Below are 16,886 nucleotides of genomic sequence, written 5' to 3'. Positions count from 1 at the left end.
GCTGACCGAGGGGGCTCACTGAGCTCTGCCCTTACGAGTCGAGAGCGCCCGTGACATCTCGGACCCGCTGCTTTCCGGCTGCAAAGGGGAGGCGGCAGCGAAATGTCCACTCCCGGCCCCGCGGGGCCCGCCGCCTCTCCTCCGGCGGGAGGAGTTCCGTTGCTCCGTTCCTCCCCTCCGCACGGCCTTGGGTGCGGCGGGCCCTCCGCCCCCTGCGCCGGGCGTCACTTCCCAGCCGAGCGCGCCATTGGCGGCGGCGGCTCCGCGAGGCTCCAGAAGGTTCTGCCGCGATGATGGGCCCGCGCCCCGTCCTGGTTCTCAGTAAGTTCCGATCTGTCGTGGGCAGATAGCGCTGGTTATTACTGCACCTCATAGGGCTAGGGTGATGAAGGGGTTTATTTGGATAGTGGTTCGTATGATGCTGTAGCCTCTGAGCTTTAGGCGTAGAGCCGCTAGTAGCATGGAACCGGCAATGTGGGCTTCTACGTGGGCTTTGGGGAGTCATAGGTGTAAACCGTATAGGGAGGCTTTAACTATGAATCCTGGGAGTAGGGCTAGGCTTGATCAAGAGCTGTTTAATGTGGAATGTGAGAGTTTAAGTATTGGGAACTATAATGCACCGATTTGGTTGTGTAGGTGGAGGATGGCAATTAGCAATGGCAGCGAGCTGGCGAGCGTGTAGAATAGAAGGTAAATGCCAGCGTTTAGACGCTCTAACAATAGAGCGAGCCCGGCCCGGAGGGCGAGGGGGTGGCCGGACCCCCGCCCTTCTGTGCCGCTCGCCTGACTCGCCGCCATGTTGCGTCTCCTCATGGCCGGGCGCCACTTCACGGCCCGTTCCGGCCGGGCCCGCCTGTCCTGCCGGGCATCCAGTTCTTGGAGCTGCTGGAGCCGATCTAGAGGAGTCCACAGATACGCTCCAAGGGCTCAGCCCCTCCGGGAATCGCTGCCGCTCCCGGCGCGGCCCGAGCTCCCCCTCGCAGCTCCCTGCCCACATCCCGGACCCCGCTGCGTTCAGACCTTTTCTGGCAGCGTTCCGTGCTCTTGGCTGTCCTCACGTCTTTCTGAGCACATTGCTTTGTGCTGCCCCGTTTGAACCCCATGTGAACCCCAATTCTTGGGCTTCCGGAGCTACTGGAGCAGGTATAGAGGAGGCCACGGAAATTATCCAGGGGCTGCGGCCCCTCTGCTCTGGAAACAGGCTGGGAGAGCTGGGGGTGTCGAGCCTGCAGAAGTAAAGACTCCAGGGAGACCTCAGAGCCCCTTCCAGGGCCTAAAGAGGCTCCAAGAGGGCTGGAAAGGGACATAAGGCAAGGGCCTGTAGTGATTAGGTTAGGTTAGTGTAGTATAGGGTTGGGTGGCTTACTTGTGACGGTGGTAAGGCCTTGGCACACATTGCTCAGAGGAGCTGTGACTTCCCCATCCCTGGAAATGTCCAAGGCCAGGTTGGACAGAGCTTGGAGCTCTGCTCTAGTAGACGTCCCTGCCCATGAAAAGGTTTTGGAACGAGGTAGTCTTTAAGGTCCCCTCCAACCCAAAACATTCTGTGATTCTCTCACCATCCACCATCATGAGGTATTCCCAGGGCTTTTTTTTTTTTTTTTCTCCGTTTGGGTATCTCATTCTCTTCTCCATCCATTCAGTTCTCTGCTAACCCAATAGACCCTGTCATAGCCCACCACCCCTTTTCTATAAGCCTGCTTGCCTGAGACGTGGTGCTGCTCTTGCTGTTGTTTCCTTTTGTTCTGTCTTACACCTCCCTGTGCACATGCATCTGCTCCTGAATAAATCTGGGCATGTTCAGGATAGGCTTGCAATAGCAGAAAAACATCCCTGAGCCCATATATGCCTTAGGGCTGAGATTTTTGACAGCTGGTCTCCGGCTGTGGTGGTGAGCCACTTGGTACCACAGCTGCTGCTCACCCTCATGTGCCAAAGTAACACTGGTGGATGAACTTTATCACCCAGTTCTGTTTACTGTGCATGAGCCTGTGTAACTTTTTTTGACTGTACAATAGCAGCTCCTCAGCTTTGTGAGATCTGGCAGATCCTAGTGAGTCACTGCAGTTCGATTTTCTGGGGTAATAGGTCCTGTTTCGGGGTTGCAAAGCTTTGTCTCAGCATGCTAACAAGGAGCTCTGTTATAATAGGGAGTGTTGGTTTTCACTAACAGTTTTCTATCAGTGTATTTCTCATCATGACTGCAGTATTTGTATTGTAAACTCTGAATATCAGTCTGGTCACATGTTGAATGTGTGACTGAACGGTGACTGCATCCTTGATGTGTTGTTCTTGATTAATTTTTATTTTTTTCTGTATCCTTTAGGTCAGAATACAAAACGTGAATCTGGAAGAAAAGTCCAGACAGGAAACATCACTGCTGCAAAGGTACCAAATTCTCAGGCCGTGTGTGTGTGTATTTATGTATTTCAGAGGGGAAACTGAATGTGGAATATTTTCTCTATTTGAAATGAACGTAGAGTAGAAGAAGAAGCAACATAGAAAATAATTTTCTATGTTAGCAGAAGATTTCTGTACTATTATATAAAAATTCTGTATGAAACCAAAATATCTGCATTGTTTATTTAATAGGTATCCTATAAATAACCATGGAGGGATTTAGCCAACCAAACCCCTTTTCTCTGCAAAGTCTGAAAGTGTCTCAGTTTTGACATCTGACTGAGATAATAATTTAGTGTGGTTCCAGTGTCTTGATAATCCCTATATTCTCATTTTCATACAATTCTTAACTGTGGCTGCATCTCAACAACTCAGTCAACTCCTCAGCAGAGTTGTTGGATGACTTAAATTTTGCAGGGGCTGCTGATTTCACTATGGGAATTTTTTAGGCTTTTTGATGCCCTCCTGTACTACCTCATTTCTTTGATTCCTCCCAGACTATTGCTGACATTATCCGAACATGTTTGGGACCGAGAGCAATGATGAAGGTAAGAATCTGTGCTGCAGCTGACTAGAAGTGAGACACATGTGGGACAGAGCAGTCAAGTGTTGATTCTCTTGTGGTTGCAGATGCTTTTGGACCCCATGGGTGGGATTGTGATGACCAACGATGGCAATGCTATTCTTAGAGAAGTAAGTTTCTCCTAAAGGATTTTCTTGCTTAACAATAAGTCAGTGTGTGCCTGAATCTTGGGTGACAGTGGAGCTGTGTGATCTCCCCACCCGTCCTGAAAGCCAGCAAGTGCTAACCAGCTGCTCCAGGAAAGGTTCTCTCTGGGGAGAAATGAATATCCACCAAATATTCTTGCTCTACAGAAATGTAGGTTTGATTCTAGAGTGGGAAGTTTTCATGGAGTGTTTACAAGACTGATGCAAAGTCTTTGGTAATTAGAGCTATTATCAACTGCATTGAGACTTTTTGAGTAGAGGGTGGTGTTCACAATGCCACATTACAGACCTAGAAATCATTATTGTTTGTCTGGTGCAAGAGCTGTTAAAAAAACATCCTAAAACCTGAAATGCCTGAAAAACAGTGAAGAGACACAATCCTGTCAAATATAAGGGCTTGGTTTTGGTCTCAAAAAGAAAGAAAAAGCCTTGTTTTTGTTGGACAGAATGCCTTTGATTGTATTAAAGGTGTGGTATTTGTTCCGTTGTGTGACGTGAGACATTTCTGCTTTAATATTCTGGGACAAATTCATGCCCCTTGCTCCTACCTAGATTCAAGTTCAACATCCAGCTGCAAAATCGATGATAGAGATCAGCCGCACTCAGGATGAAGAAGTTGGAGATGGGACCACATCTGTCATTATTCTTGGTAAGGAGACAGATTCAAACACTTTGCATAAAGGCTAAAATTCACCCTTTTTTCTGAGTAGAGCCCATGATGAGACACATCCTAGTTATTTACTAACCTTGAAATGGAGAGGGGGTGTCGCCCTGATTTTCTAGGATTTTCTAAGCCTTCTGATGTTTACATTCTTGAGGAGAACTTTCTCACACACTTTCTGTAGATAACACATTGTTTTGCATTCCTTTATGGAGGAGGAGAGACTCGATGGACTGTTGGTTTGCCCAGTGGCATTGGAGAGGTGGCACTGTCACCCTCCAATCCACTGTCACTTTTGGAAAACTATAAATGTTGGAGTCAGGAAATAAACTTCCCTTTTTGTTCTTCACCTTGGAGCAGTGGTGTGCGCCTGTGTTCTTTTGTGTTCCTTAGGGACAAGGGGGTTTTACTGTTCAAGAGCATGCTGGGTTCATGGCACCATCATGTGATCAGCTCCACACTTTTGAAAGTTGTTCTTTCCCCATGATAACCACATTAATTAATTGTAAATAAAGATATAGGTGATGTTAAAGCTCTCTCTGTGGATAGAAGATACGTTTTTTCTGGTATGTCCTCTCCTTTCTTGACTGTTGATTGTCCTACTAACTTGGAGAATTTTGATTTATTTTTCTTTTTTTTTTTTTTTAGCTGGAGAGATGCTCTCGGTTGCTGAACACTTTCTTGAGCAACAGATGCACCCAACTGTGATCATCTGGGCTTATCGTAAGGCTCTTGATGACATGATCAGTATTCTGAAGAAAATTGGGTAAGTATGGGCTGGTGGAAGTTAGAGAGGAGGGATGTGGACATTCTGCACTGCTTCGAGCTGCTCCTTCAGGCAGTTGTGTCAGTCAATATGACTTAGCAAAATTGGAGAGGGAGTCAGAAGGGTTAGATTGTTGTTTGGAATTAACACTCAGTTTGCTCTTTGGTTTTTCCTTTATCTCAGAACTCCAGTGGATGTGAACAATAAAGAGATGATGCTTAAAATAATTAAGAGTGCAATAAACACCAAGGCGATAAACCGCTGGTCTGACTTGGCCTGCAGCATTGCTCTTGATGCTGTTAAGACTGTGGAGTTTGAAGAAAATGGCAGAAAAGAAATTGATATTAAAAAGTATGCAAAAGTAGAAAAGGTGAGTTTGTCCTGAACTGTTTCTTATCCTCATCCTCCTTTTTTGTTCTGAACTAGTTTATTGTAGGTGTGTTGGGAAGAATTTGGTGCTACTTCTCTGCAATCCACAGACATAATCCATGAAGATATGGCTCATTTACAATGCCAACAGGGGCTGCAGTTTCAACTCTTTTAAAAATAGTACCTGTCAAAAATATAATTTCAGTTGGATTTGGAATATGGAAAATGAAACTTGTTGTCAGACAATAGAATGATAAAAGTTTTTTAAGTTCTTTCATGGCTTCTCACTTAAAATCTAAGTCAGTGTGTGCTTAAAATTAAACTTGTATAGTGGTCTGGATGCACCATGGTTACTTGGGAGATGTTTTCCCTTTTCCAGATGTGGGACAGCTTCAGGAGATGTTTCCAGATACACAAGTTTTTGTAGACTAAACTGACTCACCTGATTTTCTGCCTTGTGTCTGTCAGATTCCAGGTGGTTTTAGTGAGGACTCATGTGTTTTGCGTGGAATTATGGTGAATAAAGACGTGACCCATCCCAGAATGCGTCGCCTTATTAAGAATCCACGCATCGTCCTTCTGGATTGTTCGCTGGAGTACAAGAAAGGAGAGAGCCAGGTAAAGTGAGTCCTGGTGGAGACATCTGCACATCTTGATTTAGAATGAGTGAAACAAACAAATGTAGATGGCTTTTTAAAACTGCAGGTGGGGAAAGGCTTTCTGTGTTCTACCTTTCAGAGGCCTGTTGAATGTGGGGGCTAATTCTGCTGTGGGCTCCAGAAAAATAGGAGTGAGGCTACAGCATTTTGATTCATTGAAGCAGCTATAGTGATTTGTGTATCTGAGTGCTGCTCAAGGGCAAAAAATATTTCTGAGCTTGAACTAAGGTTAATGCTTAGATGGCACAGTGTCACAGTTTATTTGATCAGTGGTTTTCATCCCTGACTCTTGCCCTGGTTATACTGGACGAGTTGAGCTGCTTGAAGTTAGGGAAGGTGTGTCTAACATTGTGAGGGTTGGAATGAGTACCTAAGCTGTTTACACCTCTTTTATACAGACTGACATTGAAATTACTCGGGAGGAAGACTTTGCCCGAATCCTGCAGATGGAGGAAGAGTATATTCAGCAGATGTGTGAGGATCTGATAAGAGTCAAGCCAGATCTGGTCATCACGGAAAAAGGAGTTTCTGGTAATGGCACATGTGATCTTTTGTGTTGAATTCATCTTAGTGGGGTTTATGGTGTTAAATGCACTGCTCAGGAACTTAGAAAAAACCCAACCGAAACTTAAAAAAAAAAACACAACAGCAAACTAATACAACTCCCAAACTTGGTGTACACCAGCAAATAGGGCATTGAAGTTCATCCTTGATGTTGCTTTGTGAAAGTGGACTCCTACAATAATATTTTGCTCTTCCAGCATTTGGGAAAGATACAAAAATACGAGTAAAGCTGAGTCTTAATCCCTGGAGAGCTGTGCTACAATTTTGCCTTGCAGCCTGGTTTAAAAAGCTACATTTAGGTGATTTTCTCCTGTAACCCCTTTTGCTTCAAGGACTGGAATTAAAATAGCTGGATTGATAACTGATAAACAGATAAATTTGACGTGATACTGCTGGTTCATTACTGAAATTACACAAACCTGGTTTCAGACCTGGCCCAGCACTACCTGATGAGAGCCAACATCACGGCCATCCGCAGGGTGAGGAAGACTGACAACAACCGGATTGCCAGGTAGGTGTTGGCTCTTGTCTGGAACTCAATCCCACCATGCCTGACACAGAATTGTTGTGATCTCACTCTCTTAGCTCTGATGTGTGAGTGTGATGCTGTGCTTTGGTGTGCCAGGGCCTGTGGAGCTCGTATCGTCAGTCGCACCGATGAGCTCCGGGAGGAGGATGTGGGAACCGGTGCCAGGCTCTTCGAAGTGAAAAAAATAGGAGATGAGTATTTTGCTTTCATCACTGATTGCAAAGATCCTAAGGCTTGCACCATCATCCTGAGGGGAGCCAGCAAGGAAATCCTAGCGGTGAGTGAGTGCATGGGCTGCTTCACTTCCTGTGCCAGCCACCTTTGTGATGAGTCATGGCCAGCAGACTGTGGGCTGGCCTTTCAGCTGGTGTGGTGCTGAAATTACTAATGAGAAGGGCAGTGGAGCTGAGAAAGGGTCTGGAGCACAAGGAGGAGATGGGGGGGGCTCAGCAAGTACCTTATTGCTCCCTGTTTAGTACTGCCTGACAGAAGGGTCTAGCCTACTGGGGGTCGGGCTCTTCACCCTAGAAACAAGTTACAGGGCAAGTGGAAGTGGCCTCAAGTTGCACCAGGGGAGGTTTAGATTGGATATTAGGGGAAATTTCTTTATGGAAAGTGTGGTCAGGCCCTGGCACAGGGTGCCCAGGGCAATAGTGGCATCACCGTCCCTGGATGGATTTAGCAAATGTATGGATGTGGCAACCTTGGCAGTTCTGGGGGAATGTTTGGACTTGATTATGTTAGCTTTCCAACCTCAACAGTTTTGGGTTTCTGTCCCTGTTGCAGGAGGTGGAGCGCAACCTGCAAGACGCCATGCAGGTGTGCCGCAACGTCCTCATGGACCCGCAGCTGGTGCCCGGCGGGGGAGCCACTGAAATGGCCGTTGCCCATGCACTGACAGAGAGGTCCAAGGGCATGACAGGCGTGGAGCAGTGGCCCTACCGTGCAGTGGCCCAGGCCTTGGAAGTCATTCCCCGGACACTGATCCAGAACTGTGGCGCTAGTACAATCCGTGTTCTGACGTCACTCAGGGTATGGTGTGTGGCAGGGGCAGCAGGAGAGAGTCAGCCCTTTCCTACTTCACCCAGCTCCTGGGATCAGGCACCGTTCAGAACAGTGCCCTTGTTGTGCTGTCAGTAACTCTTACTCGTATAAACTCCAAAACCATGAATATTCTAATGACCTGTTACAGTTTCCTCAGCCTGTAGTTGTGGTGGGGTTCACAGGAGTCCCAGGATGAGGGAAGAGACTCCATGTTTCAGAAGGCTGGTTTATTATTTTATGATATATATTATATTAAAGCTATACTAAAAGAATAGAAGAAAAGATTTCATCAGAAGGCTTGAAAGGAAAAGCAATGGAATGATAATAAAATCTTATGACTGACCAGCAAGTCTGAGAGAGCCTGGACTGTGATTGGTCATTAATTAAAAACAACTACGAGACCAATCAAAGATGCATCTGTTGCATTCCACAGCAGCAGAGAATTATTGTTTACATTTCGTTTCTAAGGCCTCTCAGCTTCTCAGGAGAAAAAATCCTAACAAAAGGATTTTTCATAAAACATGTCTGACACGTAGTCAGTTTGAGACTCCAGAGGGAGAATTGCCATGTCACCCACCCTGTCTTTCTGCTTCCAGGCCAAGCACACTCAGGAAGGCAGCCAGACATGGGGGGTGAATGGGGAGACTGGAGCCCTGGTTGACATGAAGGAGCTGGGGATCTGGGAGCCCTTGGCCGTCAAACTTCAGACCTACAAAACAGCTGTGGAGGTAAGGAGAGGTGGAAACTTCAGAGCCTCTCTGGGTATCATCTGGGAGAGGAAGACATCCTTCCCTGCATGCTGGGGTGTTTGGGTGGGCATCACACCCAGTGCAGGGCATGCTGGTGTCTGAGCTCGTTGTTGCTGGAGGTGGGATAATGAGGGATGTGGGAGCCCAGACTCAGGCTTTCATTTTGATCCTGCAGCTGAATTTCATCATATTTCATCCCACCTTTTCCTGCACATGGTGCAGAGTGCTCTCACTGCTGCCAGTGCCAGACAGAGCTGTGCCTGAGCAATCCCGTGCCAGCAACATGCTGGAATCATCAGTGGTCATGGGAGCTCTATCCCTCTGGCTGGCTGGGGCTGCCATGTCTCAGCTGCCCTTCCCATTACAGATCCTGCCATTACCTTGCTGGTGTTGGATCAAAGGCTGTTCCTCGAAGGGATGCTGTGTCCCTTCAGTATCAGTCAACAAGAAAAAAAGGGTGTCCTTGTTTCCATGGTGGTGGGAGACCAGCCCCTTGGTGTTCCCACAAGCCTGTGAGACACTGTTCCCCTTTCCTGTGCTGAAGAACCATTTCAATCCAGGCTGAGGATTGTGTGGTGTGAAAGCTGGGCAGGTTTGGTTTTATCTTTTGTCATGAGCTCTAGCTGAGTCCTGGGTGTGGGGTTTCTCTGCAGACTGCAGTCCTCCTCCTCCGTATTGACGACATCGTTTCGGGGCACAAAAAGAAGGGTGACAACCAAAGCAAGCAGTCTGCAGCACCAGAGGCCACCCAGGAGTGAGAGGTTGAGTCTTCCCAGGGGAGAACCAACTGCCTTGACCTTGACACGGGAGGAGCTCAATGCAGCGGCCTGGTCTCAAGGCTGAGCCTGGAAAAGTTAGTTTCAAGTCCGGGAGGGATGGAAAACACCCTGAGCATGGGGAAAAAGCAGTGGCTGTTGGTAACACTGCACTGCTTCTGGAGTGAGGGTTACTGACTGAAAATTCTCTTCACCTCAAAATAAATACTTTGTTTCAGGCTGTTTCTGTCTTTAATCCTTGTGCTGGGATGGGCTGGGCAGACGGGTCTGTGCCAAGCCCTGGAGGTTCAGTGAGACAAGGGCAGGTGCTGCACCTGTGTTGGGGCAACCCGAAACACAAACAGGCTCGGAGAGAATGGATGGAGGCCAGCCCTAGGAAGGATGTGGGGGCATGGGTTGACAAGAAGCTCAGCATGCTGTGGAAACATGCACTGGCAGCCCAGAAAGCCAACACTCTCCTGGGCTCATCCCCAACAGTGTGGGCAGCAGGTGAGAGGGGGATTCTGCGCCTCTGGTCTGTCCTGGAGACACCCCCTTGTTCGAGGTTCCTCACCTCTGGGCTAGGCCCAAAAAATGAGATATTGGGAAGGAATTCCTCCCTGTGAAGAGAGTGAGGCAATGATACAGGTGGCCCAGAGAAGCTGGGGCTGCCCCATTCCTGGCAGTGGGAGAAGAATTAGAACAACCTGGTCTAGTAGGAGGGGGTTGGACCTAGATAGTCTATAAGGTCCCTTCCAAACAAAAACAGTCTGTTACCCTGTTACTCCATTATCACTTTACTCTGATTCTACAAGAGGAAGAAGAAATATCCCCGTTGTGAGCCTGGCTGAAGAGTTTGACTCTCACTGCACACTGCAGGCAACCTGGCTTGGAGAGCACAGTGGTGCAAGCAACATGTCACAGGGTGATTTTATGATGACGCTTTATTCCCTTATCTCGGCTTTATGCCCAGAAAACGAACACTAGCTTTAAGATGGAGCCAGATGTGGGGAGCCCTGAGCTCCTGGGCGGGGTCTGTTCAAGCTCCTCTCTGGGTGCTCCGGGTGGACCGGGACTACCTTGTTCCTTTTTTTTGGATAGGCTTGGGGTTTTTCTGCTGCTAGAGGGAAGCAGAAGGGTTTTTTCCCTTCCCTTCCCCTAGCCTGGAGGCTGTACCAGGAATCGCTTTGGTTTTTTTTCTCTGAACTATTCCGGCTTGCTTTTTTTCTTTTTCGGCCGCTCGGGGGAGCCGGTGGGACCGCCGCGAACCAGAGGCTTCTTGGAGGAGCTGAACCGACACAAGAAAGGAAATCAAAATCCACCAACTTCAGCCGCTGCAAGAAGACCCACGCCAGAAAACCAACGGGTTCCAGTTTCTGTGAACACTATTCTGCCCTGTCCTCATAGAAAAAGAAGGGCAGTCACGACCTCTGCCTCTCAGCCACACAGCGACGTGGGATGTAAGTTTCAAAATTTTTTTTCCCTTTTTTTTCTTTTTGTTGTAATTTCCGTATTTTCTGTTAATAAATACGGGTTTTTTTCACTTTCATCCCCTGGTATCCATTTCTCTCATTGGCAGAAGAAAGAGGACTTACTGAAGCCCTCTCTTTTGACAAAAACAATCATTTTAGAGCATATTTCTCCTAGAATTTTCTCTGAATCAAGACTCAAGGTTTGGGAGGCTGGGCAAGCAGGTCCGTGCCAAGCCCAGGAGGTTCAGTGAGGCCAAGGGCAGGTGCTGCACCTGTATTGCAGGTGCAACACACCCTGTCATGGTGTTCCTTTTATATTACAAAATCCTCAACACACTTCATCCATGTGCGGAACAGAAAAAACCAGCAACAACACAGTCCTCTCCTCAACAAAACACATCATGGCCACCCAGAGAACACCAGCAACAGGGACCTCCCTTAATGCTCCTTTTGGACTAAGCACCAGCTGTGACATCCTGTCAAATCAGGTCTGTGGTGTCACCAGAGCCATCTCTGTCCCACAGGGCAGGCAGCACCTGGTGACCCTGAGATATGACACTGTTATAGATATATGATATTGGCTTTTTGCAAATATTAAAATGGATTCTATATATGTAATATTAAAGTAATTTTGTTATAAAGATGTCGTTTTTATTTGTTATTAATTAAGCTTAGACATAGTAGTGAAATAGCTGCTTGTGTTAAAATGCCTCCTTGGATAGGATGACATCCAATGAACACAGGACAAGGACACCTGTACAGATCTGCCAACTATCAGCACTCTCTATCTGAAGATAGTGTGGAGTAGGGACCAAACTGGAAGTGATAAAGAGGAGCCAAAACCACAGCCACGAAACAGGCATGCTCTGAAAAGGCAGACCCAAGGAGGGGCCATGCAAAATCATTCCTGGAATATGTAAACTAGTTTATGGATATCCCTAAGGGGCTATGAATACGCAACAGGCTGATGTAAGGGAAAATGTATTTAAGGGGTATCCCCGAAGTGACAGTGTGCTCTTGGCTCAAGGTCAAGATGCACCCATAATAACCTTTGCTATATGGTCCTTGTTTCCTATTGTCCTTTATTAAACATTTTAAATTTTCACAGGAGAGGGAACGTATTTCAGAAAACTGCAGCAGGCAGATGGGAGCTGGAGGCAGCAGAGGGGGCAGAGCCCCACAGACAGGCCTACTCAGATTGCTGCAGCTGCAGAGGAAAAAGGGGTTCTGCCTCCAAAGAGGCTGGACAAGGTAGTTTGGGACTTCTGGTTGTCTTTTTTGTTTGCTTGTTTCTCCATTAGAACACAGAGGATACCTCACAACTGCTGCTGCAGCCACCGAATCCTTTGCCCAGAGGGCTGAAGCAGGATGCAGGCAGCACCTCGCAGGGGATGGCACCATCCTGACCCAGCCACTGTTCTTGGGGGTTTGGGGGTGTCCTTTCCCGAGCTCTGGGCTGCTGCTGGCATTGGACTCTGCTCAGTTCTTTTTGCTCTTGGGGGTGTCATACTTCCTCTTGCTCGAGTACCAGAGCAGCAGGGGGATGCCGATGGAGGGCAGGGTCATCACACCAAATGCCGCCCAGTCCAGCTAGAGGGAGAAATTGTTAAGAGAAAAGTCAAAATAATCCAGGCCAGGGGAGTCTTTGAGCAATGAAGTCAGAGGAGGAGAGGGAGACCTCACACTGTCTGCAGCTTCCTCACATGGGGAAGCAGAGGGGCAGGCGCTGACCTCTGCCCTCAGTGACCAGTGACAGGACCCGAGGGAGCGCCCACAGCTGTGTCAGGACAGCTGACATTAAGGCTGGATATTACGAAAAGGCTCTTTCTCCCAGAGGATGCTCTCCCAGGCACTGCAAGAGGCTCCCCAGGAAAGTGGTCACAGCACCGAGCTTCACAAGAGCTCAAGGAGTTTGGATAGGGCTGACAGGTGCATGGCTGGGATTCCTGGGGTTGTCCTGTGCAGGGCCAGGAGTTGGACTCCACAATCCTTGTGGGTCCCTTCCAGCATAGGAGGTTCTAAGATTCTACTCTCTGATTTTCTGCCTCAAATGCCACAGTACAGCTCCTTCACAGAGGGAGCTGGGATGGAAACTCAGCTGCTTCTGTGATAGTCCTCTGGAAAACTGACAGGAACTAACTCCAGCTCCCTCTGGAGCTCTCCAGGTGACTGCAGGGGAAGCCACACACACCATGTGCGAGCAGGAAGCCACCACACTGGGCTGCAGCTGCCATGGCGCACTTTTCCACTGTCAATTGAAAGGTACTCACAAAGTGAGGGGAGAACCTCCTATCGAAGTCACGCTGAGCCAGGATTCCTCCCTGCCCAGGAGCACTGGTGAAGCCAACCTGGAAAAGGCAGGGAAAAGACAGGCTTTGCCACCTTCCCTGCTCGCTCCAGAACTGGGCAGGGTGAGAGCAACACAGACATGCATCACCTCGACCAAGCAGCTCCGGGAGCGTGGTCAGGTGTGTCTGCAGGGATCCCATAAATCAGCCACTTACCACCACCTGGGCACCCTCCTGTGCCAGGTACGTGATGGTGGCAGAGGTGAAGTTGAAGTACCCAGCCTTGAGAGGTCGTAGAACCACGGTGTGGGACACGTTGCTGGCTCTGGGAGCTGGACGTTAAGGAACACTGCTGTATTTCATCCCAGGAAGAAAAGGGAGGAGATGGGAAAGAGCAACCAGGAGCCAGGTGCAAAAGTCAGTGCTGCTGGCAGATCTGAGTGCTCGTGGTCACAGACAGCCAGACCCACCCAAGGCTGACCCAGCTGTTCCTCCACAGGCAGAGGAACTACCCCAGGACCTGGTCCTGTCTGCAAGGAACTTTGTTTTTACACTGCACCATCCAGAAGAGGAGGGGTTTGGAGATGAAGATAGGATGAAGCTGCAGGATGCTCAGGGGCAAGAAGGAGAGTTGGGAGAAATTTCAAAACATGAAAAGATACGGAGCAATCCTGTCCCACTTGACGCTGAGCATGCCAGAGACGATGCCAAAGTCTTCTGGGGGGAAGGAATCATCTGACAGCTCCACATCTAGGGCAGCACTGAGCACAACAAAAGAGGGATGAGACAGGAATCTTAAGCTTTGCCATCTGCTCACAGGCTCTGCAGCAAAGTGCACTGGCAGTTCCATCTTGACCAAATGGAAGAACTGATTTTTCAGAGATGAAATGTCACCAGTATAAGATGGGGAGGAGAGCTGAGGTGCCTTACAGGGAGACTGCAGAGGGAGGAAGGCAAAGCTGAGAGAAACAACCACAAGGACAGGAAAAACATCATTTTTTCCACAAGATTTGGCAGTTTCCTGAACTTCAGATACCATCCCATGGATACACATGCTGGCCTAAATAATAACCAAATCCCACATATAAAATTACAGGATCTCAGTAATGTTGTATCAATTCAACATTACAGCACCATATATTCTTCTGTTAGCAGTACTGCACTCAGTATGCAATACTCTGCCTTTAAAAAAAAAAATCTAAAAAACAAAAATCTCAAAGCCCTTTAATAGTGTCCTGCATTTTGTTCAGTCAGCTTTTCATTCTGCAAATGAAGCTTTTTACCAGCATGATGGAGGTCCTGTTTTATCTTTGACAGGTCCTTAGTTAAGTCCTGATAGTAAAAAGGAATTTTCACAAAGCCAAGAAAGGGAGCTGCCTGAGTGGGGAACAGAGTGTCACAGGACACCACAGGAACCACCATGCTGGACTGACAGCTTGAGCAGCCATGAGGTGAACGCAGGGACAATGGAAGAGGAAGGAATAGGCAAATTTCAGGGTCAATTCTTCAGGCATTGCTGGAAAGCTCAGAGTTAGAAGGAGCAAAAGCAACAGCACATCACAGAGCTCAGAAATTGCCTTGTACCATGCAGCCACACAGAGAGCATTTGCTCGTGGTCAGTACTGAAGCCTGGACAGGGCTTACCTGGAGCCAACATTGTAGATGTTGTACTGCAAAGTCAAGTCCTTGCCCTCCACTGCATATCTGTTTAACAGGGATTTGGAGGCCAGGAGCCTGGCACCATCCTCACAGTGAGCCACAGACACCAGGGCAAACACGGCAAGAAGAGGGAGCTTCATCTAGAAACACAAAGAAATGGAATTGCTCATCTGAAATCTCTGAACTTGCCTGTGAGGATGTAAGAATTGGCACAGCAGAGTCTCAGATCTGCAGCCATGGAAAAAAATTTCACGGTCTTCTCCCCTTTCAAAGCCCTGGCGAGTACCACTCCCTTTTACAGAATATGGAACATCCTGAGTCGAAAGGGACCCGAAAGGATCATCAAGTCCAAGCCCTGGCCCTGCACATCTTAATAACAGGCAAAGCTTTCAGATCACTAAGCCTCTGCTAGTAACTTCCAGAGCAAAAGCTTTGGTAATTAACAATTTCATCAGTTTTAGCAACTAATGGTTAATTGCCCTTGCAAAGCCTGGCAACTTTCCAGCACTGTCTTACACAACAGAATTAGTTCCTAGAAAGCACAGCTCCTCACTTCCAACATTATTTTTTCCTATTTCCAGCCACTGAGAACCACCAACTCCCTCCAGTGGCTTTTAGGATCCTCTGCACAAGTCCCTGGTTCAGGCCACGTGGTCTGACTTATCCAAACACAGTGCCTCTGCAGCCACCCTGCTGAGAGGACAAGGAGACAACAGGAAAACTACAGATGTGATCAATGAGGACACTTGATGAGGCTTTTAAATGCAAAAACTGCTTCAATATCAGGGCCTCTGCCTTCCACAGCCACAGGGTGCTTGGGGTTGGACAGGACTGTAAAGACCAACTGCACACCCCTGTCATGGGCAAGGACACCTTCCACTAGACCAGGTCGTTCCAAGCCCCATCCAACCTGGCCTTTGATGCTTCCAGGGACGGGGCAGCCACAGCTTCTCTGGATAACCTGTGCCAATGACTCACCTCCCTCACAGGCACCAATTTCTTCCCAATATCCCATCTAACTCTGCCCTCTGGCACTCTGCCTTTTGTCACTCCAGGCCTCTGTCCAAAGTCCCTCCAACTCTCTTGGAGCCCCTGTAGGCCCTGGAAAGGGCTCTAGGGTCTCCCGACTCAACACCCCCAGCTCTCCCAGCCTGTGTCCAGAGCAGAGGGGCTGCAGCCCCTGGATCATCTCTGTGGCCTCCCTGGGCTCACTGCACCAGCTCCTTGTCCTCCCTGTGCTGGGGATCCCAGAGCTGGAGGCAGCTCTGCAGGGGAGGGTCTCAGCAGAGCAGAGGGGCAGAATCCCTCTCTCACACGCTGCCCACGCTGTTGGGGATAAGCCCAGGACAGCGTTGGCTTTCTGGGCTCCCAGTGCACGTTGTGCACGTTGCCACGGCATGCTGAGCTTCTTGTCAATGTCCCATGCCCCCACATCCTTCCCAGGCCTGCTCTCCATCCATTCTCCCCAGCCTGTTTGTGCTTGGGGTTGCCCCAATGCAGGTGCAGCACCTGCCCTTGGCCTCGCTGAACCTCCCGGGCTTGGCACGGACCCGCCTGCCCAGCCCGTCCTAGCGCGGGTGCCAGAAGCCCCTTCCTTCCCCCCAGTCGTGCCCTCCTGCAGCCGCACAGCACCGCATGCAGCCCAGGCTACTCCTGCCCACGCACGAAGCCCAGGGGCCCAGAGGGGACCAAGGACACCTCTCAACAGGGAACCGCCCGGTTTCACCCACCCTGCCCACGGAAGACCACGACTCTGACGCTCCAGCGCCAGAAACCGGCCGGTCCTTCTTGACCCCTCAGAGCTCACGAGCGGCCCTTTCCTACAGACCCTTCCCAGCGCCCCCCGCTCCGTCCCGAGGCCCGAGGACACGGCCTCCAGGTGGTCCGGGCCTCCCGCCCCTCACCGTCTCTCCCGCCACCAACGCCGCAAAGACGAGTCAGCGCCACCGTGGCGGAAATGACGCACACGAACCGCGACTCAGGCAATCCCTATACCCCCCTGGGAAATGGAGTCTAGACCCGTGCACACGCAGGGACTCCGCGCCTGCGCAGGGCACGCTTCCTGCGCTGCCCATTACCGAGTGGTGGCGGAAGTAGCGGTGGCCGTGCAGGGCCGGGCTCTCGTAAGGAACGCTCTGGAGAAGAGCCGCATGTGTCTCTCGGCACCACAAGTAGCTCTGGCCACGCGAGCAATCGGCCCACGTCCGTGAGGGATGTGTAAAGCAGTGAGGAAGGAGTGAAG

General features: G+C 49.3%; 3 protein-coding genes and 1 long non-coding RNA gene across 5 annotated transcripts in view; 2 read left to right on the top strand and 2 right to left on the bottom strand.

Annotated features, from left to right (window-relative positions):
* The first annotated feature begins 189 nt into the window (after window positions 1–189).
* CCT3 (chaperonin containing TCP1 subunit 3) lies at window positions 190–9,468 on the top strand. The gene is made up of 14 exons (XM_018924223.3): window positions 190–321; window positions 2,327–2,388; window positions 2,898–2,948; window positions 3,031–3,093; window positions 3,682–3,778; window positions 4,439–4,556; window positions 4,740–4,926; window positions 5,394–5,543; window positions 5,983–6,115; window positions 6,578–6,659; window positions 6,774–6,954; window positions 7,464–7,709; window positions 8,318–8,449; window positions 9,124–9,468. The coding sequence occupies exons 1-14, from the start codon at window positions 291–293 to the stop codon at window positions 9,226–9,228; spliced, it is 1,638 nt and encodes a 545-aa protein (XP_018779768.1). The 5' UTR covers window positions 190–290; the 3' UTR covers window positions 9,229–9,468.
* Window positions 9,469–10,518: 1,050 nt separating this feature from the next.
* Window positions 10,519–11,279, top strand: LOC127060560 (uncharacterized). Its single transcript, XR_007779773.1, has 2 exons — window positions 10,519–10,685; window positions 10,805–11,279. It is a non-coding gene; the product is annotated as an uncharacterized LOC127060560 (long non-coding RNA).
* A 480-nt stretch (window positions 11,280–11,759) lies between these two features.
* LOC103824718 (translocon-associated protein subunit beta) lies at window positions 11,760–16,637 on the bottom strand. Of its 2 annotated transcripts, none has more exons than XM_050984181.1 (6): window positions 16,549–16,637; window positions 14,630–14,784; window positions 13,648–13,746; window positions 13,202–13,310; window positions 12,968–13,045; window positions 11,760–12,287 (listed from the first exon to the last, which is right to left on the bottom strand). In XM_050984181.1, the coding sequence occupies exons 2-6, from the start codon at window positions 14,782–14,784 to the stop codon at window positions 12,177–12,179; spliced, it is 552 nt and encodes a 183-aa protein (XP_050840138.1). In that variant the 5' UTR covers window positions 16,549–16,637; the 3' UTR covers window positions 11,760–12,176. The 2 variants fall into 2 exon arrangements, with proteins under 2 accessions (XP_050840138.1, XP_050840137.1); XM_050984180.1 differs by lacking the exon at window positions 16,549–16,637 and adding an exon at window positions 16,375–16,515.
* Window positions 16,448–16,886, bottom strand: part of LOC127060589 (olfactory receptor 14J1-like) — a 9,543-nt gene continuing 9,104 nt past the window's right edge. Inside the window, exons 2-3 of the mRNA XM_050984264.1 lie at window positions 16,723–16,779; window positions 16,448–16,633 (exon numbers count right to left, since the gene is read on the bottom strand). Of these exons, the coding sequence (XP_050840221.1) occupies window positions 16,448–16,633; window positions 16,723–16,779 (243 nt within the window). The remainder of the gene's footprint in view (window positions 16,634–16,722; window positions 16,780–16,886) is intronic.

This window comes from Serinus canaria, chromosome 25 (genome assembly GCF_022539315.1).
Source record: "Serinus canaria isolate serCan28SL12 chromosome 25, serCan2020, whole genome shotgun sequence".
NCBI classification, from domain to species: Eukaryota; Metazoa; Chordata; class Aves; order Passeriformes; family Fringillidae; genus Serinus; species Serinus canaria.
The sequence above is the reverse complement of the archived record's forward strand: the minus strand, read 5'-3'. Positions and strand labels throughout refer to the sequence as shown.

Excerpts from the sequence above, each read along its gene's own strand:
- CCT3 (XM_018924223.3), top strand. The coding sequence starts at position 291 with ATGATGGGCCCGCGCCCCGTCCTGGTTCTCA. Across the intron at positions 4,557-4,739 it reads AGTATTCTGAAGAAAATTGG|AACTCCAGTGGATGTGAACA; the intron begins GTAAGTATGGGC and ends CCTTTATCTCAG. Across the intron at positions 5,544-5,982 it reads ACAAGAAAGGAGAGAGCCAG|ACTGACATTGAAATTACTCG; the intron begins GTAAAGTGAGTC and ends TCTTTTATACAG.
- LOC103824718 (XM_050984181.1), bottom strand. The coding sequence starts at position 14,784 with ATGAAGCTCCCTCTTCTTGCCGTGTTTGCCCTGGTGTCTGTGGCTCAC. Across the intron at positions 13,311-13,647 it reads AAGTGGGACAGGATTGCTCC|AGCCAGCAACGTGTCCCACA; the intron begins GTATCTTTTCAT and ends TCCAGCTCCCAG. Across the intron at positions 13,046-13,201 it reads AGGAGGGTGCCCAGGTGGTG|GTTGGCTTCACCAGTGCTCC; the intron begins GTAAGTGGCTGA and ends TGCCTTTTCCAG.